This window comes from Oreochromis aureus, linkage group 19, assembly GCF_013358895.1.
Source record: "Oreochromis aureus strain Israel breed Guangdong linkage group 19, ZZ_aureus, whole genome shotgun sequence".
Lineage (NCBI taxonomy): Eukaryota > Metazoa > Chordata > Actinopteri > Cichliformes > Cichlidae > Oreochromis > Oreochromis aureus.
Genome location: NC_052960.1, coordinates 24,523,968 through 24,548,130, shown reverse-complemented (window position 1 = coordinate 24,548,130; position 24,163 = coordinate 24,523,968). Strand labels below are relative to the sequence as shown.

Genomic DNA, 24,163 nt, shown 5'->3' with positions numbered 1-24,163 from the left:
CTAGAATTTTATGAAGAAATTGCTTTTGTCAGGATCAGACAAAACTTCCTTCAGATTTGTGAATATGCAGGTTTCTGAATATGAAAAATCTCACGTTTTTTGTGGACTGAAAAGGACAAAATGTGGCTCGACTCTGAACAGGTTTGCTCCAAGTTGCGTTTCAAACACACAATGGTGCTGTTATGTTGAAACCACTGCAACTCTCTCCACATATCTAACGCAGGATCTCACAGTCCAATATCATCATGTGACAGCACGTGAGAACAAAGGTCTCTCTGGGGCCAGACTGCAGCTGCAAAACATCTAATTCTATTTTAGTGTTATTAAAAAAATCTGTATTTGAGGGGACATTTACAGACTCAACTGAAAACTCCTTCAAGGCGTCTTTTAGCAGGTCACACGTGGAAGGGCACTGAATGAATCATGCATGATTTGAGCTATGGTTAGTGTTTTTGCACACGCCACAGGTGCACCTCTAGATTTCGAAATGACCAACAAGTGTGTATAGACAAGTGTCATTAGGAAAGCTCTATATCAGTACTACTCCATTTAAAATTAAGAATTGATTTATAGCTTTACTTGTTAACAGGTAAATACGGGTAGATTAACTAAACAGCTGTTAACTGCAACACAGGTCAATGGCACCTCAAAGTGTGGTCTTCAGAATTCTTGCAAAACAATGATGAATCAGCACCCGTCTCAGTTCAACAAAAACTAAACCTTTACAGGTAGTTCTTGCAGGATAGTTTCATTAGACTGTTAGTTTTAGCCAGCTGCTCCTAATAAACTGAAAACGTTTACAGTTTTTGTATGTGCCAGTGCTGATATAGTGAAAACATATCCCAGTGTTGTATTCTCATTCAGTGGGAATAAGAAGCAACATTCCTGTTTCAAATCTCCATCCAGAGATTACACTTAAGAAATGTGCCCTCCCTTAAAGACATTCCCCTCATTAAACCAACTTCTGATTGGCTGCCCCTTCAATTCTCACCCTGAGAATACACGGATATAAAATACTCAAGAAATGCTTACCATTCCACCAGACACGCCCCAGAGCTTTTTGTTTGTTTGTTTTAAGCTGTAACCATGTGGACTTGCACAGAACAGATGAGAAGGGCAAGGATAGTATAGAGAATCCATCCAGCCTTCAAAATAAAAGACCCCATAGAACTTAAATGCTCAGCTTCTGAAAAGCTACCCTTCTGATTTGGAGATATGCCAAGACCAGCAGCTTCGTTAGCTACAACTCTTCAGCTCCTTAATAATTTAAATATCCCATCAGCCAATCACATTGCAACAGTTTAGGCATGTAGACGTTGTCAAGACGAGCTCCTGAACTTCAACTGAACATCCGGATGGAGATAAAAGGTGATTTAAATTACTATGAACATGTATTTCTGGATCAGGTGACCCTGAATCTTCCATTAGTTATGCTGCAATAGGCATAGCCTGCTGGGGGATTCCCATGATGCACTGAGTATTTCTTCTTCAGTCACCTTCCTCACTCACTATGTGTTAATAGACCTCTCTCCATTGAATCATACTTATTATTAAACTCTGGCTCTCTTCCACAGCATGTCTTTTATCCTGTCTTCCTTCTCTCTCCCCTACCGGTCATGGCAGATGGCCCCGCCCCTCCCTGAGCCTGGTACTGTCGGGGGGTTTCTTCCTGTTAAAAGGGAGTTTTTCCTTCCCACTGTCGCCAAAGTGCTTGCTCATAGGAGGTCGTATGCTTTGTTGGGTTTTTCTCTGTATGTATTACTGTAGGGTCTACCTTACAATATAAAGCTCCTTGAGGCGACTGTTGTTGTGATTTGGCGCTGTATAAATAAAATAGAATTGAACTGCTTTGAATGTATTTACAGAGAATAGTCCGATAGGAAAAAATATCCAGTGAGCATTAGTTCTCTGGGTGGAAATGCCTTGTTGATCTTATAGATCAGAGAACAGACAAGAGGGCAACAGTAACCACTCACAAACACCAGGGTATCCAGAGCATTTCTGAAAGCACAGCACGTCAAACCTTAAGACTGCACTGGATGCTACTGCTGTCAGCTAACAGGAAACTGAGGCTACATTTCACACAGGCACACCAACATTGGACATTTAAGGATTGGAAAAGGCTCGTGGTTTAGCCCAGTTTGGGCACTTTAATACCAACTTAGCGTAGTTTAAACATCACAGCTTACCTGAGTGTTGTTGCTGTCCATGGCCGTCTCTTAAAGACCACATCTACAGTTTCTTCCACCTGGATAACTCACCATGTCATGGAGCGGGGCCTCAGTGCTTACAGGGTTTTAAGCCCAAGATATTAAAAAGATGTCCACTCTCAGTAACATCACGCAGAGCCAAGACTGAAAACAATGAGTACGATGCAGTCTGGGGCCTAGGCTTTTCACTCACAGGAATTACTTATTTACATATGCTGTCATTATTCAAAACTTAATATGCATCCTTTACAGTGGCGCCCATATAACAGAAACAGAGAAGCACAAGTCCTCTTTAAGATCCATTTAAAAACCATGACAAATAGTTAAACAGTAAGACGCCCTGTTGTAAAATAAGGGAAACAAGCACAATCAATAGTTGCACCTTTTATTATAAAAAATATTTACAAAGATGCTACAATGTTTTTGTCTTAATATAAAAAATGCATACATTTTACAACGATAATTAGTCTTTGAAGTTCTAGCTCCCATTCAGACCAGAGTGACATCCTTCAGGAGTGTTGTGGTAAGGTATTAAGCGTGTCGTAATACTGTATTTTAGTCAATACATTTTATTTGCCTGAGTTAATCTCTTCATCACGATAAGGAACAATTTTGAAGAATGCATTTGATTTTCCACATATTTAGGAGAAAGGCAACTGTTTGCATAAAGGAATTAAAGGACATTTGATTTGTATACAGTCATTTTGAAACACATATGACAGAGCTGCATAGTAATTTGAATAGTAACCCGGTTGTTGTTATTACTAATAGTCCTTAAAAAGAAAACTTAGGAATAAATAGGTACTGCATTGGAAACGAAGGGCACAATTTGGATAAATACAATTTCATCGGGCCTCATGGTTGAATTGATAGGTCAACATGGCATGTCTGTACCTTGATAAAATAAATACAATAAATAAAACAACAATAAATTAGATGGGTTAAACACACAGAATTCTTCACTTGGAATAACAAATGAGAGAAAGAAATATGGCTTCTCGATGCAGTTATCACCCCGGGGTTTCTCCAAAATGCGTGAGGAAAAAGCTGCTTATTACTGATATTGGATCCATGATGACAGCAGAGCAGGAAAATTACTTCATTTGTCTCCTGGCTACTGTAAACTTACCAGAAATGACAACTCTTGCTCCTTGTTTGTTGACTGGCAGCAACTTTCCTGCTCTGCGTAAAGCTTTTAAGAAAATGAAAGAACAGCGCCTATAAAGTGAGACGATGCCAGTCCTGACACCTGTTACAGTCGACTATACCAAACCATGGGAAGACACCGTCTTGAGACTGGCTATTAAAATCTTAAAAACCGCTTGGGAGGGAAAAATAATAATAATATCAAATGATGCCTGCAAAATCCCCCAGCTGTATAATGCAAAAAATATATTTCTATATACACATACGTACATATACATAAATTCCATTCATAATTGCTCAAATCTCTAGGAAAATATGCATTGATTTATAGATTTGGATTTACAATTTGTTCTGGTTTTTGATGCATGTAGTGTGATGAATTGTTTCTCAGTCCATGTAACAATAAATAGAACTGATGAAATGGCAGAGAATACGGCCAGAAGGAGCTAGTATGACAGAGTGAATGACGGACATGAACACCTAAATAAGAATGCATCATGGTAGTTATAAGGTAATTATCTTTGCCTTCTCACAGATATTGTTGAGTTTTGGATTTCAGAACCAAAGTGGGAAACTAACTGCTTTGCCAACTCACCAGCATAGCTTTTAAATCCCCAGATTTGTTAATTTTACCCACACAATTGTAACTGCCAATTGCATTTTATTTTATTTCTTTATACAAAAGATCACAACAGCAGATGTTAACCTGCCCAAGTGGCTGTTACAGGAGACTAACTACATCTCTAATACCCCCATCCCCAAATCTACTTGGCTTGCTGTTAATTTCCCATCTTGATCCAAAACCTCCAACAATCTCTATGTGTAACAATACCACATACAGAACACACACGTGTACTGTGCATAGTCTGGAAAGAGTCTGTGGCATCAGTACAGACCATAGGAATGTTCAGAGTTTCAGGATCCCACTATGATCTCCATGATGTGGTCCAGTTCGTTCAGGTCTGACCTGCAGCTCGAGCTGGAGCTCAGGGCCGTGGGCCCATGAGAGGACAGGCTATCGAGCAGATCGTAAGGCCCCATTTTCGGGGCGCTCTGCATGCCTGTCAGCACCGTATCGAGGTCATAGTAAGACGGGTCCACGTCTGAAAACAGTTCCTCGAGCGCAGGGTCAGGGGGCGGCGCTGGGTGCTTGATCTCAAAAGTGCCAAAAACCTGCTCCCCTGTCCTGGAGTCTGCACTTAGGTGGTCCCCGTCTCCCTCCTCTCCCTCTGATACGCACTCCTCGCTGTCCTCCTCTTCTTCCTCCTCGCACTCACCATCTTCCTCTTCCTCCTCCCAGCAGGGCCCCATGCCAAAGGGACCTGCGAGGTAAGAAGCCGAGGACAGCTGAGGGGAGACGGGTGACAAAGTAGACATGGTGACATCCGTCTCCACATCTCCCTCCATGACCACCTCTTCAGAGTGGTAGCCTTCCTCCACACCGACCACTGAGTAAGGCTTTGGGCTCTGCCCTGCCTGGGCTGCTGCATCAGTCTGTCGGCACAGCACTTCAGTGGCCACCAGGCGGTCAGTGGGACACTGGGCGGCTGCGAGGGCCTGCGTCATTATCTGCCAGGTGCCATCCTGGGTCATTTCCTCCTGGATCTGCCGCACCGTGTTGGCAATTAGAACTGAACGGCACAGGTTCGGCTCTACCAGCATGTGACAAAGTTGCAGCTTGATGAGCGACATGTCAAGCAGCGACTGCCGCTGCAGACTGTAAGAGGAAGACAGCGTCCGAGCTGCCGCCGAAGGAGCTGCGGGGCCCTGGTCGCCACTGGAGACGGCCTCCTCCCCAGAGTCTGAGAACTTGCGCTTGGTGCCCTTCGGGAACATGTTGTCTCTCTTTTGTGATGGCAAGGAGACAAAAAAAGAAAAAAAAAAATCAGTGAGAAACAATGGCACCACTTGCTTAAATATTAAGAAATGTGCCACACAGACAAACACAAAATTTGTACTGCTGTCATTTTCACTAGCTAAAATAGTTACAAAGATTAAGTGCCATGTAATTAATTATGTAAATGTGTGATGTTATGAGGCTATGTGGTGTAACATTTGTGTGGACATGAGGGAGCTAGGGCTACAATCTGCTGAACTGCAGCTGTGACTTTACAAATAAACTACAGGCTTACTCTACAGTAAACAAATAATTGTTGTAGTTTTTTTCTTAAAGTTTGCTATACCTTTCCTGTTGAGAGGCACAGGCAATAGCAATGCAGCTTGGTCCCGGCTGCAACGCTTCAAGTACTTTTGTACGAGCGACAAGCAGCTTTTGTTCAGCACCATTTCTGCCCATTTTAGGCCAGTCTGAGGCAAGACTCCTGCTGGGCGGAACAACCACACTTTTAACAGACCACTGAGCCACCGAAAATAGCATGGTTACCGACTAAATGCGGACACTGCATCAAAGTAAGCACAGACTACAGAGACCTCTGTCAGAAAACAAAAACAGCACTCAAGTTAATTAGTGCATTTATTTTCTTTCCCCCACTGCCACCTGTGATCAAGAAAATCAAAAAGATATCCTAATCAATAAGGGTGCTTTCAAGGGGGTAAAAGTGACAAGGATATGGAAAGTAACAGCATTTACAATTCACAGTACAATGTACCACCATGAGCCACTAATATTTACAAGGGATATCAGGTTTCCAGGTCTACGCACGCGACGCTTCAAAAACTAGCAGAACAAGATTTTCACTTTCTCTTCACTGAGGAGGGGAAGAAAAGCACAGTCAACTTCCTCATTAAATACCACTTCAACACACACATGTCTTACAGAAACAAAACAATACTCCCGCTAATGTTAAAGGCCCCTCTGACTCCCAAAAATAAATGGGATGCAAGTGAATAGGAGACTGAGCTCCAAACAGCAGCCTGTGGCATTTAATTTTCCATCAGACAGAAAAACAGTATGCACAGTGTCCGGCTGTCTCCTCTGTGTTAAACCTGTGGGCAGGGCATTTGGGTCAATGATTCCAGTTGCTTCAAATTTCTATTTGTGATATACATTTTAAAAAGGGGAAAAAAGAAAACACAAAATTTTTTAAAATCAGTACAATGAAAAACAACACTGATTCATGTTTTGCGTTAGGATTCACAGGGCACAAATCACAGAGAGGGTTGGATCACTTTACAGAAATTTCCTGTTTTTCAGGAACTAGGAATCAAAAAGAAACTACCATGCCCAAGACACTGCTGTTACTGTCATAAATCATCTCCACACCAAATTTTCATTTTTATTTTAGGATGCCAGGCCAAACTAAGGCCCATAATCTGTGCAAATTACATATTTTAACATTGACACAGTGTGTAGTCACGGGTGTTGTGCAATAGCATACTGACAAAAACTAGTAAAACAAGTCAACACCTTGTGAGTTCACATTTAATAGAAAAGTATACATCTAAATAGTTGATCAATCAGATCCCCACATTTTTCAAAAGTTACAATCCATCCCAAAAGGAAAAAAAAAGAGAAGTGGCTCATAAGTACAATTAAAGGCTTGGGAGCCTGGAGGTCTTTGAGTCCTCGTAATCATAGAATAACATTTCCTGACAGTGGACAGAATAAAGGGGGGAAAAGGTAATTTATGAAGATACCCGGAGATCTAAAATGAAAAGGGTGAGAAAACGATTATGGACATATGTTGTCTTCTTATGTGGTGCAATAATACTGGTCCCTGTTAAATAAGAGACACTAGAGAGAACTACCTCCTTAAAGAAAAAAAAGTAGAAAAATGAAAAAAAAGAAAAAAAAAAGACATTAAATAGAAACAGGAAGAACTACAACCTGAGAGACGGATCACTGCACACAGAAGAGAAAACAGTTTTGGACATGACAACTTTTTTTTTTTTTAACATTTATACTGATAATTGTTTTCGAACACCCTATAGTTTAGCATTTTTAAAGCTTAAGGATTCTACTCTGAAATTAGAATTAGATTTCTGAAAACAATAAGAAAAACAGCAATTCATATGTAGGTCATATATAAAATAAGACTGAAAGCGAGTTATGTCCTAACCAGTCTGATCAGTCATCTGTAGCAGGCAACATACACAGTGCGTTGTGTTGTGTTTTTCCACTGTGGGACATGTAAACAACTACAATCTCATACAATCAATTCCCTAAATGTTCTTACATTTTAACCACTTAAAACACGTTCAATCAAGATAATATTGACAGATAACCTAATATGAGCACTAAATAACAACCAAACTCCTGATAATAACATCTCAATCTGCAAGTGAACATTTTTTTTAAAGATTTACTTACTTTACCAATAAGAATGTATTGATTTTAAAACCCAAAGTGATCTGCTACAGACGCTTAATTTTAATGACTGATGTCGAGATCATACTCAGTTAAATAGTATTCATTTACACCTGCACATTAGTATTGATGTATTTCAGACCATTAAACTTAGTCGCACATCTTTTTAACATGATTTCACAAAAATGCTGACATATGTGGTGTTCAAAAACTTCTAACATATCAGGAAATAAGTGCGGGGAGGGGGAGGAGGATCACCTCGTGTAAATCAGTACTTTATTCTGATGCTGACATTACAGTTATATTTACGTCAGACAGACAGTATCACTAAACTGGATTTAAAACAGTTTAAATACATTTACTAAACTGAGTGTTTTCTACTATGCTAGGAAGCAGAAGCCAAACAAAATGCAGCCCCGTTTTACGTCAATGGTTCTTAGCATGGCCCATCCCCCACCACTTTCACAGCCCGCCGTACTAAATGAATAAACACATTTTTAAAAAGCACTGCTTACATTTCTCCCACTTCCCTCTTAAATACATAGCGCTACCACTGCCAGTCGCCAAATTAAAACCGCTAGAATAGCTGTAAAAAGCGACGGAGAGCTTCTGGCCGTGACTGCCGCATGCTTTTGTCTTTTCAGCATCAGAGCTACCGAGCGACAATGAGGCCATTTTGCGCTAGTAGCTAACAGTTAGCCGGCCGGCTATGCTACAGACGGAATTTACACTTCTGGGTTGCCGCTAGCTAGCATAAAATGTTCCGTGAAAAAAGATGCCTCCACGGAGGCACAAAACCCTCGGCATTCGTTTGGAAACTTCCTCTTACATAAAACGAATGCTAGCGAACGTAAAGCTAATTAGCTAAAAGCGCCCACCCACCCACAGTCCGCGGTCCTTCCTCCTTTCTAGCCAAAAACAAGAGTTTTCGCCACGGCGGAGCTGTTAAGTTCCCCAAAAACAACACACGGTCACCCGGGTGGCTAGTTAAAAACACTATCGTCGGGTGCTTGAGTAGCCGTACTCACCTCGTGTTTGTGTTAATTTAATTCCCGTCTCGGTCATAGGATCGACAGCAGAGAAAGCGGAGATCAGGTTCAGATGAGATCATTCATGCCACGGCTTCAAAAACTGAACTACCTCTGTCCTGCTGCTGCTGCGGAGCGGACGACAGGAGGGGAAGGAAGGGAGGGGGAGGGGAGCCGACAAAAGCCAGCCATATGCCTGGGATTCCTCTCTAATGATTTCTCCCTGCTTTTCTCTCCTACTAATGCTTTAACAAACAAGCCAAAGCCCGCTGCTGGCTTCAAGAACAAGATGTAGAAGATCTGGTGTTGTTCTGGTTACTCTTTGTGTATTGACGCTGCGTTTACCGCTGGCCTTTTTAACAAGAAAAACAATCTGTGGCGAGGGGAATTATACCCAGTGAATGGAAAGTGACTAAGAAACACGAATTTACTCCGCTACGTGCCTAGTACCTAGTATGTATGAGGTTATCGTGACATTTCGGTGTTATGCCTTTTGTTTATAGCGAATGATTTTACTTCTGATTTCACTGTCTTTATCTGACTGTTGCAACTACCAGTTTACGGAAACATATAAAAGGCTGGCTGGCGACAAACCTTTTGGCTTTTATTGTGCACGACTGATTACTTTAAGAGGTAAAATGACATAATACTCATTCAAACAAAAATAAATTTGTACGAAGTCCCTACAAGAGAATCCAATGTTGTTTAGCAAAACATCATTTTTCTATGTTTGTACTTTATTAATAATCCAATAACCTTTTTACTCACTGTATGAATTTTGAGTACTTACACTGTGGATTCACCCTCCAGTAATACTACAGTTCTACACTGACACAAATATCAAAACGCAACCCAGTTTATTAATAAATAATAAAAATAGGAAATGCTTAATAGAAAATTGTAACAAGAAACCTATTATTCTATTTATATAATATTAAAAAATAGTCTTTAACCACTGCTAATTTCTTTATATTTTGTTAGAGAAATGGGATATAGGTGACGTGATTTATTTAAAATTGTGCAAATACAAATATAGCTCGTACAACAAAAACTGAATGTGCACAATCCTAATCAACTTAGAAGTCAGTATTTGGTATGACCACCTTTATTCTTCAGCACAGCCTAAACTCTCTTAGGCAAGCTTTCTTGTGATTTCATTAATTAGGAATAGGAAGAATCAGGAATAGTTCTCCAGGCTTCTTAAAGGATATTCACAGCTCTTCTTTGGCTGTTGGCTGTTTTTTTGTTGTGTTTTCTGTAAAGATGATCCCACACTGCTTCAGCAATGTTGAGGTCCAGGCTCTGGGGAGGCCAATCCAGGACTGATAGTGTTCCACAGTGCTTTGCCACTCATTTTCATTTCAGTTATTCCGTAAATTGTCATACGTTAGCCCTTTCTTCCTGTTTCCTTCCTTAGGAATGGCTTCATGATTGTCACCCTTCCATTGAGACCGTTTCTGATGAGGCTTTGGCAAACCGTAGATGGATCAACTAAAGGGCCAGATATGTTTCTCAGGTCCTTTGTCATGTCTTTGCTGATTTTTGTTCCTATTTCTTTCAATCTGCCACTTCTTTTTTGTTTTCATCCTCCACTTGTCACTTCTTTGATATGCCATCTTTTTAGCTAAAAATGCTTTTTTTTTTTATGCCTGTGATACTGTATGATACTATGGCATTTTACACTTAAAGCTACAATGTAAAATTGGTTAAGTGTATAGAAAACAGTGGTTGAGCCCATGAGTTAGATGGCTTTATATGTCTGAATTGTCAATTTTCTTGTCAATTAATAAGTCCGGTGTTAAGCACCTTAAAAGGCAATAAAACATTCTTCTGAAAATAGTCAGATACAAGGAACGGACTGAAAATGAAAGAAAAATTTGCTTCAGAAAGTCAGAAGAACTATTGCTCAAGACCAGTTTATAAAAATAACAAGAATGTCTGGCTTCTTGGAAGTGAAATGAGGGGTGGCTCAATACTGTTGCACAGTACCGTATTTTATTTTATTTTTTTTACATGAAATAATTGTTCTTTTTTAATTTGATGGCACCGAAAAAAGCTGTGAAACAGCCATTAAAGGCACCTGGTGGAACATCTCTTTACACTAATTGGGTTTGTTGGCAGCAGGTCAGTAACACGACTGGGTTTAAAAACACTGCCACACATGCAGACTGAGCCTCTGGTAGTTGTGATCAGAACTAACACACCACATTTTGGGTAATAGTGCGTGGATCTTACCCAGTGAGCTGTAAGCATGGTTTATACATGTTATGTGTGTTGAGACCGCAATAATAAAACCATTTTGCTCAACCCCGAACAGTTACTCTGCTTTATTTTGAATGTCACTGGTCCATTATGAGTCAAATTTGAATAAAGCCTTTGAATAAAGTTCAAATGGTGTTAACTGTTTTTAGATAATAATATAACAGAAACCATAGTTTTACACTTAATAATACATGGCAAAAAAGGTATATACTTGTTGAGTCACTGTATGCTCTGTTTTCACCAAGTCAAACAAACAAAATGCGTCTAAGCTTTTTCCTTTTGGTGGTGAGGGGCACAAAAGGACTTGCTTTTGCTTATGCTCGTATTTTCTTAAAATGCTGAAGAAATCATTCTGGCGAGGTAACAAAAAGTCAGCTGGTTTCAGTAGCTGATAGAACCGCTTTTAACCCTTTATAGTTGGGTCTAACTTAACTCGGTGTGTCATTTTTTCTTATTTTCACCTTTTTCTGTCTTGTTTATGTGGACAGACACTTAAAAGAAATGTCTTTGGTAATATATTGTATTGATAACCTGTGGAAATATTCTCATTCACTGGAAATTTTAATGCAATGACAGACAGATGCAAAGAACACTGAGTTTTATACTTTCCCTGTGTACTAAAGAAATCAGAGATCTGATTACAAATCCATACTAAGGCCAGAAAAAGACAATAAAGTCAAGTTCAAATATGATCCCATGTGATTTTCCATCTCAATAGAGATCACTTTGATAAGTAAACTGCATGAACAGTCTTTTAGAATTGTGTATTTTGCTCATTGATGGTTGTTTTTTAAGCTTCTAAACTGCAGGTTTAATAAGAAGTTAAACTGCACTTTGTTTATATCTTCCCAAATCAGTAGCAGCCACCTTTGGAGGCTTTTCATTAGTGTTTTTTATAAGACTCTTTAAATCTGATTGGTGTAATTACCAGTAATTATCATCGCTAATGATGCTTATTACCTCTGCCTCTGGATGTTTTCATTTGCAGCAATGGTTATTAGCTTATCTACGTCCCTGTTACCAGAACCTACACAGACTTTAAATCCTCGAGGCTCCAACATCTAGCTACTGATCTGTAACCTCATTGGAACAATTATTAGACTTGACACAAAAAACAGAAGGTGGGGCTACTTTTTGGATAAGACGGATAATAAGAGTTAATTTAACTTATTAGAGGATATAAGTTACGTACCAAACGCCAACTTTAGCAAGGTACACCTTGCTAGCCCCAGGTTAGCCCCCTTTTGCTATAAAAACTGTTTTAATTCTTCGTGGCACTAATTCAAAATGGTGCTGGAAAATTTCCTCTGAGATTTTGGTGCATATTGACGGGACAGTATCACACAGTTGCTGTTCATTTATCGGCTGCGTGTCACCACAACCACCTCTCAAAGGTGCCCTATTGGATTTGGTCACTGTGGAAGCCGTTTGAGTACAGTGAACTCACTTTCATGTACAAAAAACCCCCCCAAAAAAACTGTTTGACATGAGTTTTGCAACATGGTTCATGATCCTGGTGGATGCTGCTGCCAGAAGCGGTCATAGAGTGAGGAACATGGTCAACAATACTCAGGTAGGCTGCGGCTTTTACATTATGCTCAGCTGATATTAAGGGGCCCAAAGTGTGCCAAGAAGTTATGCACCATGCCATTAGACCTCCAGAACCACTGATCCAAGGCAGGATGGAGCCATGCATTCATGTTGTTTCTGAATGTTGCAGCAGAAATCGAGACTCATCGGACCAGGCAGGATTTTTCCAATCTTCAATTGTGCATTGTTGATGCGCCTGTGTGAACTGTAGCACGAGTTTGCTGTTCTTGCTGCTACAGACCATCTTCTTCAAGGTTCCATGTGTCGTACTCTCAGAGATGTTCTTCTGCATACCCTGGTTGTAATTACTGGGTATTTCAGTTATTGTTGCTCTAAATATATAGAGAGAGACTTATGGAGTAGATCAACAGTTTATGAAATATTCAGTCTGTGTCTACATGCCCAAATACATTGAGTTGCTATGTGATTAGATAGCCATGTTAATGAGCAGCTGAACAGCTATACCTATTGAAATGGCCAGTGAGTGGACACCAGCCATTTCTTTTTTACTCACAGCAAAGGGAACATACATAAATAATAGCTCATGCTATACTCACTCAAACTCAAAGCGAGAATCTGCTGACATGGACTTAATCCCTCACGGTCTTCCACTCATTTTTATAATCACTGTCTAATATCACAGGTGTTTACTTCAAGATATGTAAAATGTTTAGGCCATGCCATCAGAAGTTTCACTAAGAGTTGTTTTCATAATTAATCAATTATTTTGTCCAAAAATTGCCCCATAGCTGTGAAAAATCTCCATTTTCATAAACCTGAGGGTGAGGCCTTCATTTGTCTTCCCCTTGCAAACAGCCAAGAACAGACAAAAAAAAGTACATCCTTAAAAACAAAAACAAAAACAAAAAAACTGGAACATTTACAAATTTTGTGTGGTTGGTTAAAAAAAAAAATACTTGTAAAAGTAATTTGTATGAGTAGTTCATGTGAGCCTGGCAGAATGAAGCGCTTTCTTAAAAAAAAATACAGTTGAAATGGAAAATAAAAACAAGGCTTTTCAAAGTCTATCTATCGGTCTATGTACTTAATCATTTACTTACTTACTTATTTTATTTTTGTAGTTCCAGAAGTCTGCATTCCTAACGCGGAACTATTCTTCAGACTTCCGGCAAGGGGGGGACATTTTTTTACCTCCTTCCACAACGTTCCGTTTCCAGCATTTTCTGTGCTCGGCGAATAAACGCAGGAACACCGCTTGAGAGCCCGCAGCAGCTAGAGGCTTCTAGAAACAGCGTGCGCATCGGTGGATAGTCACCGGCAGACACCTGCTCTCTGCTTTTAACCTTACACGGTTAAACGTTTCTTATTATTTAATCAACAAAATGGCGAAGTGGGGAGAAGGAGACCCTCGTTGGATTGTAGAGGAGAGAGCTGATGCGACTAATGTCAACAATTGGCATTGGTAAGAGCTAATGAAAGGACATTGGTTTTTAGCTGTTAGCCTAATGCTAACACGACACACCGAGCTCCTGTTAGTATCAAACTGTAGTTTATATGTTTAGGTTTGGATCAAGTAAGTTTAGGCCATTATTTTGTCTGTAGCCGGCTGCAAGTATTGAGGTATATCAAAGTTTGAAATAATTAGGCGAGCTAACATTGCAGGCGTTCTTAAGTTAGCTTCGCCTGTAGCTAGCCGCTGAAGCTTCAAGTGCATGTGTAACGGCTTTTAACATCAGTAGCGTTAAAATGCAGCATGACCAATTGTATCTACTGCAGTATTCTGGTGTAGTAACAAGCTTTATAGTCTCTCACAATTGGTAAGTTTACGGTTACCAATGTTTAATCGGTTACACCAGAACACGTGTGGTAGCCCCAGTTACAACGTGACTGCACTTTTTTATAGCTGCCCTACGCAAAATAATACGAATAAATTCATAGTTTGTAAATATGGCATTTGTTCGTCTTCTATAATGATCTCGGAGCATTTGATTACAGGCTTTTCTCTGTGGCAGCCATACTGATTACTAGCAAGGGGCGCTGTCACCAGTCAACTAGAATGTGGTTCCTGAGATTTGTCACTTAAGCCGGTCTGTGCCCACCTTCCAGCTGTGGTGACCTCCTAAAATACATTTGTATCTAGCTGAGGATTAGAAACTGATGTCAGAGGCCATCTGACTGGGTGATCCAATTGTGACGTCCTGAGTAGTTACCAGTAATGTACACTTTACAACTGTACACAATTGTTGGGTTTTGTTTGTTTGTTTGTTTTCCCCCTTTTGTGTTATGAAAATAAAGAACCCTTCACTTTAATGTTTTACAGTCTTAATCCTCATCATCACACTATATAACCAAATTTCCCCTTGTGGGACAATTAAAGGATTATTCTATTCTATTCTATATATTGTTTTTTTACACATTTAACTAGTTCGTAGTGAGTGGCCACATAGGGGTAGTGCTTTACACATTTCCCAAACAAGTGAATCTGTGAATTCAGTCATGTGAGGTGAGATTCCAGTAGGAAAGGCATCTGGTGTAAAGCCTCTGCCAAATTAAACATGTGGAGCTTCCCGCTGTGGCAACTCCTTGTGAATAAGAGAGCAGATCCAAGTACCATGATCTTCCTCTTGCTAGTTTACAATTGATGTGACTGAGCAGGTAAATCTTGGCCAATCATAGCCTTTCATTTGCCTAACGACCAGTGTCAAATAGACATATGTTTAATGACATGTCAGTGCATCTCATGTTTGGGATTCAGAAAACAAATTTCCCAATTGAGTATGACTGCAAACACGTTTAAAATACAGTGAGAAGAAGGCTTGTAAAGTGCACAATCCTGAGTTTAAGGTGTTGGGGTTTTTTGTTCCTTGTTCGGATCTGCTCACTTATCTTTGTGGTCTCTGCTGGACTTTGCAGGACGGAAAGAGATGCAACAAACTGGTCATCAGATAAATTAAAATCTCTGCTTCTTGGATTGAGCGTGGAGAATGAGGAGGGAACGTGTGAAGTGACAGAAGTCAGCAAGGTGGAAGGAGAGGCCTCGATTAACAACCGCAAAGGGAAACTTATTTTCTTTTATGAGTGGAACGTGAAAGCTACTTGGACTGGTAAGTAGAAAACTAGCATTATTGTTTGTTTCATTTAAGGCAGTAGTTTGGTTTTAATTGCATCTCTGAAACTGGTCGTTTGGCTGCTAACAGTGGCAGTTACCGTCATTGCTTCCAGACTATAATTTAGCAGGCACTGAGACTTAATCAGCATTGTGCCAGCTTGTTTGCAAACATCTTGAATGCAGGGCACGATCTCTTATATGTTGAAGTTTTGCAGCTCAGCCTTTAACAGGTAGATTTTCATATCTAATAGGGGGGAAAAGCTTCAGTGGCTTATAGAGAAGAGTGACAGAGCTAATATGTTGCATTTTTATTATCATTACTAAAATAGGAGATGGGTTTGAAGAGGCTTTGAATCTTTGCTGACATGTTTATTATTTTTTGTTTGAACAGGAAAGTCAAAAGCAGGAGTCAAGTATAAAGGAACAATTGAAGTTCCAAACCTGTCTGATGAAAATGACATGGAGGATCTTGATGTAAGTTTCACCAGAGCACATGTGCACACTGATTCAGACTGGCTGGAAGGTGGAGGAAGAGTTTACTGAGTTTACTTTCCTGTGTCGTGTCCAGATTTCTGTATCGTTGAACAAAGATGAACCCGACACGCCGCTGGTGAACCTGATGAAAACGAAAGGAGTGGATAAATTCCGCGACGCACTGCAAAGCTACGTTGGGTTCTTAAAAACAGGTGAGCTAACGCGTAGCAAATTTCTCCCAGAGCCTAATTGCCGAACACATTGAGATTATGCATGATTGTAAATCATTAAACTCTTTATGGGTAGAATTTGCGTTAAGAGTTTTCCAGATTCAGATTAGGTTAAAGAAAAGGGTCAAATAATTATATTTATACAAATTCTTCTTTCTTTTTTTAATTGCAGAATTCACACAGGGGATGATCCTACCTACAGCCAATGGTGTGGCCAAACCACAGTCCACATCACAGTCCAAAGCTAAGATGGATAAAACTGAGGTTGGTGCACATCAGTCCCATAGTAAAGATTTTGGACTTCAACACTCACTTTGTCCCCATTTTATTTACTCTGATACCTGAAGCAGTGTTAAGCCTGATTTCTGTGGTTAAATTCCCACCATTCAGTTGTTGTTCATGTCAGATTACGTGGAAGGTTTAAAGCAGTTTCTAGTTACGTCAAAAATTATGACGTTTCTGCAGAAGTCTAAACCAGGCTTTAGTTATGGCACACAAACTGATCCGTGCTCACCAGACTTCTGTGCTTGTGTGGAACAGATTTCCTCCTCTGCCAGCACAGCCACTCCTGTCAACACCGGCGTCAAAATCCCCACCTGTAAATTTACACTGAAAGAAACATTTCTCACCTCACCAGCTGAACTCTACAGGGTCTTTCTGAACAAAGAGGTGAGCCTCCACTGTTTGTTTGATTGGAAATCCAGGCTGTGGTTGTGTCTTGTTAAGTCTTTCAGTAAAAATGGACTTTGCTGCTTTTGATTTTGGGGCTTCTTGTCAATAAACAGATGGTTCAGGCGTTCACACGTGGTTCAGCCACAGTGGATGGAGAGAAGGGCGGAAAGTTTCGTCTGCTAGATGGAAATATTCTGGGCGAGTTCACAGAGCTGGTGAGTCTGATCTATGTAATTTAAAAATAATCTAAGCATTTGTGTATATGAATCATTTATTGGAGGCAGTTGATTGTACCGTACCACATTAACGTCACTTTACCCGAGTAAATTCTAACACAAGTCCTCTTGCTTTCAGGTTCCAGATGAGAAAATAGTTATGAAGTGGCGGTATAACAACTGGCCCTGTGGTATGTTGCTTTCTATTTCTCACTGTGGCAAAAGTGCTTACTACCATACAACAAATTGGACCATTTAAATTCAAATAAATTTGAAAAAATGTACTAGTATAGATGAATTCAAACACATAAACTACATTTGGAGGATGAAATAATCATTGCACAGCAGTGGTTTGTGTTATGGCTCAATAAAAAGGTCAGCTTTTCATTCACCTACCTACTATAATTTTATAATATATTAATAATTCATAGTAATTTTATCCTCATCTGTAGCTCACTTCAGGGTCAAAAATTATCTCCTCGGATCTCTCTTCCTTTTATTCTATCATGCTTTTATAGTTAAAAAGTACGGATTTTTTATTTTGCCACAGAGCACTACGCCACGATCACAATGACGTTCTTGGACCGGAGCAGCGAGACGGAGCTGAAGGTGGAGTATCGAGGCGTCCCAAACAGCCAGGAGGAGCAGACGAAAGAGGGCTGGAAGAGATACTACTTCGAATCTATTAAACAGACATTTGGCTACGGAGCACGGCTCTTCTGAAAACGGTGTACTGTAGTGCTGTTTTGTTTTGGGTTTCTTTCCTGTTTTGGATTTTTAATCTTTTGTCCTTCGATCTCTGGCACATCCGACTGTAAACTCAGAGCACGACTTAACAGAAGAGACAGCATAAGTGAGGCCAATCCATCACCTCTCTGTGTGTAAATGTTTTCTTTTCTGAGCGTATTTAAAATCAAACTTTGTTTTTGTTCCCCCTCCTTCAGTATTTGGATCAGTTGTTCAAAGGAGAATGAATGGACTGTGCCTTTGGGACTCGGGATAAATAATGGATTGAATAAAACAAAGGGGGATCTATCGCACCACTACTGCAAATTGGCCTCCACGTCTATAAATATGTAATTATTGCAGGAGATAAACAGAAATGTTTGTTTTCTTTTATTTGAAAAACAATGTTTAAAAAATGAATGTTTATTTTTTACTTGTATTGCTCATTTTGAGTGTCATTGTAGTGAAGATGCTTTAAGCCAAGATGCATGTTTTCATTCCAAACTGTCCCCCATGTGGAAGAATGACGTCTGGTCACCTGCAGCCGAGCAGGACTGTACTTCAGCTTGTTCCATTGAGACTAGATTTGATGCTCATTACGAGTGTAGCGTCTGTCAGCGTGGATCAGCAGGAGGAACGTTAGCGAACTTCATCGGTGCTGGGACATGGAAACCGTTTCACCTCCTCATGCAGGTCACTGCGTAGCAACTAAAGAGAGATGTTTTTGCTGTATTTGGTTTCAAAATGTTAAAAAAAAAAATTCCAGTAAAAATAACCTTTCAGAACAGAGTGCATCTATTTATTCCTCATTTCACGCCATCACAGTGTAAAAAGGTTAGTTTATTGGAATAAACCAATCCCTATATGCTTGCGACTTGTTTTTATTCAACTTCTTTACATTTGAACTATCTGGAGATTCCAATTATTTATTTACATACGTTATTTATTTTCATTTCATATGCAAATATCTTTAAAACTTTAATTTACAAGTGCTCTAAAAATAGACACCACAAAGGCCACTATTTCTTAAAATAAGCACTTAGTTTGGTTTTAAAGATTGCTGCACATCCCACAAGTCCTACCAGAAAACAAAAACAAGCAAAAAATAAAGTAATACATTGTGAAAGCGTCTAATTCGTATCAAAAAATATACATCTTCAAAATACAGTAAAAAAAAAAAAAAGCTGCACACTGTCTAAAAGTGTTCCAGAATAATCTCAAAACTCAATATTGTAATCTAAATAGCATTACAAGCATGTACTGCTCTATAAACACAATTTCCTAATCAGCAAGAAGGAAAAAAAAATTGACAACTCAGTGCAAACTTCCACAAAAGATTCAAGTGATCCTAAAATATATCTGCTCCAAAGTTCCCTTATCCTCCCAAGAAAATAAACCCTTTATTTATCCAAAAGCTGGACTTGAGCTAACGAAACAACTTGTATGTCGATGTCAGCTGAAGCATTGTGATTTCTTAGCCTCACTTATTTGTGACCAAGATCCAGGACAGCAGAGACAAAAGACAAATGTAAGGAGAAGTGACATAATGAAATGAGGCGCTGCTGTGACTTCACAGCGGCTTCCGCTGGTTGCACAGTCATAAGCAGATGTAGAGCTCCGACTCCTGGAAGAAGGAGAGGAAATGATTGACTAACTGAAACAAGAAGGGATATTATCATGTCCGCAAAATGCAAAGTTGATAAGCGCTTAGAAACCAAGGTAACTGATAAGAATTTGTTCTCCGTCTTCACCCTTTCACCCACGGATCACCACAACTGTTCTCTAGGCAAGACAAACACTGCTGAGGTAAGAAGTACTCTTCACTTTTTCAGCCACACAACAATTTGGTGTCCTTGAGTAAAATTATCACTATGGCCTCAAGGGGTCGCTGCTGCAGCTTTTAGCATGCAACACAAAAGTGTCCACTACTGCCTGAGTGTCAGAAACACAAGTACACACATTCTGAGAGCTGATTGGTTCGGTTCGCATGTTAGTTGGAGTAAGATTTCATTTTTAGGAACTACGTACGCTGGCACTCGAGTCGTTGTCAAGTGAGTCGAGGCTACCTTGCGGAGCCATTTCCTCCACTTCAGGTGGTTTTTTAACAGAAACTTCATGCTGTTTGTTCCTTGAAACAAAGAAAAGGTCAATTATCATAAGAATTTAATAATGTTGAGGGCATTTGGAGGCTTTTTAAGAAGGAATTAGTTACACTGATATTAAAGGTACACTCTCTACCTGTATAAAGGCCACATACTCATGCCTCTGTTGTCCTTCTGGGTTGTAGGCGTGGTTTGTGCTACCAAGTCTTTGAGAAAATGGAAGAGCTTTTCAGACTCTATGCATTGCTTCCTATAAAAGCACAAAATTTAATACATTATATGCCAACTTTTCATATACATGCATGTGAATGACATGCTAAAGAGAAAAAAGCAAACAAACTGACAGTATATTGATTTAATTTGCTTTTTTTGTTAAATATGCAATTTATTTTATTGGGGATAACTAATGTTAACGGCCTAGGAACTGTTTTAACAACAACAGCATACAGTATTCTTGGTTCTTGAGCCACCACTGATTTCTTTATATTTAAAAAAAACAAACAGACTTTCCCATAAGTTCTCATAAAATGGTCCAGAACAATAACTCCCCAAGCTTTCTGAAGGTCTTTCAAAGTTTTTCTTCAAACATTGGCCTCTTTTTCACTAACTTTCAGTCCAGTCCTTGTACCTGAATATTTTTATAGGAATGGTTTTTGTTTATGCTACTTAACATTGACCTATGAACCCATTTTTGTCTCATCCTTAACAAATAGGGTGGTGGGGGTGGGGTGGTGATGGTCATTAAAGACCTGGCACAGGACCTAAAAGATGCATTTGAACCTTCAATTGATCCATCTCCGTTTCTCTCAAGCCTCATCAGAAATGATCTCAGTGGAATGGTGGCTGTCACGAAGCCATTAGTAAGGAAGGGAAACAGGAAAAAGGCTGAGGTATGCCAAAATATACAAAAACTGGACTAAAAATCAGAGGCAACAGTGGCAAAATGACACAACATTTGAAATTTCTGGTTCAAATTGTTGTCAAGCAGTATGGAAGAGTTCAGGAGAAAGGCACAACAGTGTCTGTTTACAGGCATCTGTAAAACATGGTAGAGGCTCTGCCATGGTTTGAAAAGGGGCATTGCAGCCAGTGATGCTGGGGATCACGTGATCCCCAGCATCACTGGCTACCAACACGTGAAGCTACCATCAGATTTTGATCCACCATGCAAAAACAAAGTATCTAATTGGCAGAATTTCATTTTTCAGCATGACCAAACACACTTCCAATGCAGTAAAAGCATACCTGGACAGAAAAAACACACAGTGGGACAGTATCAGTCATGGACTGGCCTCCCAAGACTCTGGAGCTCAAAATCAGTGAAGCAATGTGGGATTGTCATGACAGAGATCACAACAAAAGGCAGCCAACATCGAAAGAAGAGCTTTGAATGTCCTTCAAAAATCCTGGAGAACCATTCCCAACTATTGCTATTCCCACTTAATTAAATGACAAGACAGAAATTTCAGGCTGTGTTGAAGAATTAAGGTCCTCATACCAAATATCGATTTTCATGCTTGTTAAAAATGTACAAACTCTATGTTTTATAAGTATTTCAATAAATCGCTGCACCTATTTTCCATTTTCCTAGCAAAGTATAAAGAAATAACAGGTGGATCAAGATTGTTGCACAGTACTGTAACCTGTTCAGTCATTTTTTTAGTTGAAATTTGTGAGGAACCTCGTGTGTAGTAAGTCTGAATGAATGCTGTCATATTCAGTTAGATATGAACAAGATTATAAATGCACGTATGTCTTCTTCATCTTCACAAAAGAGAGTTTGCATGCCTGCAGCAGTCAAAGGTGCAAATAGATCTCTTGAAAATATCTCCCTCACTTACACTCATAACATTTCTCTTCCAGCGTGAAACCCTAAAGCACTGCTTTCAGAGATGAGGACAGAAAGTGAAACAGGTCATGTGAACCAGAATCACTGACAATAGGAGATGACTTAAGTTTTTCTGCTTCCAGCTGTTTTTGGAAGTCTTTCATCTAAATGTCCTTCTGTGAGCATATAGTGTTGCATGCATTTATGCACTGGGCACAACACTGGTGATTTCATTAATTACGTCTACATATACCATTTTTTTAGCATCACAGATGGATTAGTCTTGATTAATTCACAGTCTCATATACTTGAGCTCAAATAACAAAGTCTTACTTACATGTGAGCCACAGACACAACAGTGCTGAGCTTGGACTCTGTAATCACACAGGTTTTGGTCAGCAGAGACTTCAGGAATATCTCCAAGGCCCGAGCTTATGGATGCAGTATGGGATTTCACAGCTCTACAACACTTTCAGCATGTATTTACATACTTGCTTTGACATAATACAGTTACCATTTAACACTGGCTAACAACAAATACCCACACCATCACAGCAGAAAACAGTTCCTATCACCTGGAGGGATGTATCTTAGTGCAATAAACTGAACAGTTTATTGTTGAGCCATTGTGTGTGTTCGCTTTAATCAGCCTAAATTAATGTTTAATTCAGTCTACCCAATATCCAATACTTAAAACAACAAGATTTATTAGGACAGTTTATTTATTTTGCTAAGCGGTTGGCACTTGAACGCAACTGACTTTAACTCCCAGCAAGTGCCTCAGGAGAAGCTGGAAGAAGATGCTGCTTTGGCAAAGCGCTGAGCTTTGACTCATAAAGGATACATATGATTACAGGAACTGCCATCGCCATCCGGCCCACCTCAGTGTCCTTCTGCATGATTTTTTTGATGCGCCTCTGGCAACAATATCAAAGAGTTTACAGCTGTTCAAGCAAATGGAAGTTACGGTGCATTGAGGAGCACTGAGTAAGCTGCATGTAACTGATGAAATAACTGTTAATAGCGGCTGAAGGTGTTTTTTTTAATGGTTCATATGTGAAAAACAATGTGTGACATGTATATCAGTACCTACTATTTATACTACAAAATAGGCCTACATACATTTCATTAAAAAGGAAAAAAAAGTTTCCCAACCAGGACATAAAAAATGGAAGGAACAGAAAACACAAAGTCCTGCAAACTCGTATTCATTGAGAAAACATCGAAACACCTTCTATAATGGTACTTTTTGTTTGTTTGTTTGTTTGTTTTTAACGAGTAAGTAATTTAGCCTAGTAGAGCTAAAGCATTTTTAACATATCTCCTAGTTTGCTAGGCTAGCTCGCTAATATCCATGATTTCCAGCAGTCCTTGAATGCAACAGTTGTCACACCACCACAGTTACCCGTTAGCTCGTTTGGCAGCTTTAATTTTCCACATTATTCCACATTTACTCACAGGAGGGAAGCGTACGTTATATCTTCTCTTCTGTCCGGGCATTTTCGTCGCTTTAATCCGCGCCGCTCGAACACATTTTTCATATTTTTACCGCAAATCGCTGCTTCGTCCATTTGTTTACCTTCAGCAGGAAGAACCCCGCAAAAATGACCCAGAAAAGAAAAAACACACACCTGAAGTCAACCTGTCCTGACCCCGACAGTGACGTCATCACACGCGCGTTAACAACTCATATGCTAAAAATGGTTTTAAAAAATTTCAAAACGTTAACTATGTAGGACTTTAAATACCATTAATGTCAGTTCAAATGTATTTATATAGTACCAGTTCACAACAACATTCTCAGCAAGACGCTTTACATTGTCAGGTAAAGACCTTACAATATTAGAAACAAAAGTCCAATAATCAGATGGCCCCCTAGGAGCAAACTCTTGGCAACAGTTGAAAGGAAAAACTCCTTTTTAACAGCACGAAACCTCCAGCAGAACCAGGCTCAGGGGTTGGGGTGATTGGAAAGAGATAAGAGCGGCGTGAGACAGGACAAAACACACACATGGGAGAAAAAGCCAGAGTTTAATCATCGCTAATGATCAAATTCAATAGAGTTGGATAAACACTTGGAGAGGGAAGAAAGACAAATAAAGTAGAAACACTCAATCCATGGGATATGGGAAGGCCTCAGCAGCCTATAGGCCTATTCCAGTATAATCAAGAGATGGTTCAGGGTCACCTTATCCAACACTAACTATAATCTTTATCAAAAAACAAAATTTTAAGCCTAACCTTAAAAGTAGAGAGGGTGTCCAAAAAGTCCAAACTGGAAGCTGATTCAACAGAAGAGAGCCTGAAAGCTTCCTCCCAGTCTCTGTCAGGATAATGGGACAA

The 24,163-nt window shown here is 39.6% G+C and overlaps 3 protein-coding genes across 7 annotated transcripts; 1 reads left to right on the top strand and 2 right to left on the bottom strand.

Annotated features, from left to right (window-relative positions):
• Window positions 1-2,579: 2,579 nt before the first annotated feature.
• On the bottom strand, window positions 2,580-8,804 carry cdca4 (cell division cycle associated 4). Of its 2 annotated transcripts, XM_031750932.2 has the most exons (3): window positions 8,652-8,784; window positions 5,540-5,677; window positions 2,580-5,201 (listed from the first exon to the last, which is right to left on the bottom strand). In XM_031750932.2, exon 3 carries the CDS (start codon window positions 5,190-5,192, stop codon window positions 4,272-4,274), a length of 921 nt encoding a protein of 306 aa, XP_031606792.2. In that variant the 5' UTR covers window positions 5,193-5,201; window positions 5,540-5,677; window positions 8,652-8,784; the 3' UTR covers window positions 2,580-4,271. The 2 variants fall into 2 exon arrangements, with proteins under 2 accessions (XP_031606792.2, XP_031606791.2); XM_031750931.2 differs by lacking the exon at window positions 5,540-5,677 and having other exon boundaries at window positions 8,652-8,804.
• Window positions 8,805-13,681: 4,877 nt separating this feature from the next.
• Window positions 13,682-18,677, top strand: ahsa1b (AHA1, activator of heat shock protein ATPase homolog 1b). Its single transcript, XM_031750955.2, has 9 exons — window positions 13,682-13,926; window positions 15,378-15,568; window positions 15,965-16,047; window positions 16,142-16,259; window positions 16,450-16,541; window positions 16,818-16,946; window positions 17,063-17,164; window positions 17,304-17,355; window positions 17,715-18,677. Exons 1-9 carry the CDS (start codon window positions 13,847-13,849, stop codon window positions 17,885-17,887), a joined length of 1,020 nt encoding a protein of 339 aa, XP_031606815.2. The 5' UTR covers window positions 13,682-13,846; the 3' UTR covers window positions 17,888-18,677.
• Window positions 17,911-24,163, bottom strand: LOC116329037 (dr1-associated corepressor). Of its 4 annotated transcripts, none has more exons than XR_005609453.1 (6): window positions 23,279-24,150; window positions 22,665-22,737; window positions 22,158-22,251; window positions 20,129-20,198; window positions 19,919-20,018; window positions 17,911-19,514 (listed from the first exon to the last, which is right to left on the bottom strand). XR_005609453.1 is itself a non-coding variant. In XM_039603664.1 (6 exons), the coding sequence occupies exons 1-6, from the start codon at window positions 23,389-23,391 to the stop codon at window positions 19,488-19,490; spliced, it is 456 nt and encodes a 151-aa protein (XP_039459598.1). In that variant the 5' UTR covers window positions 23,392-24,163; the 3' UTR covers window positions 17,911-19,487. The 4 variants fall into 4 exon arrangements, 3 of the variants coding, with proteins under 3 accessions (XP_039459598.1, XP_039459597.1, XP_031606811.2); XM_039603664.1 differs by having other exon boundaries at window positions 20,148-20,198; window positions 22,665-22,735; window positions 23,279-24,163; XM_039603663.1 differs by having other exon boundaries at window positions 20,129-20,242; window positions 22,665-22,735; window positions 23,279-24,143.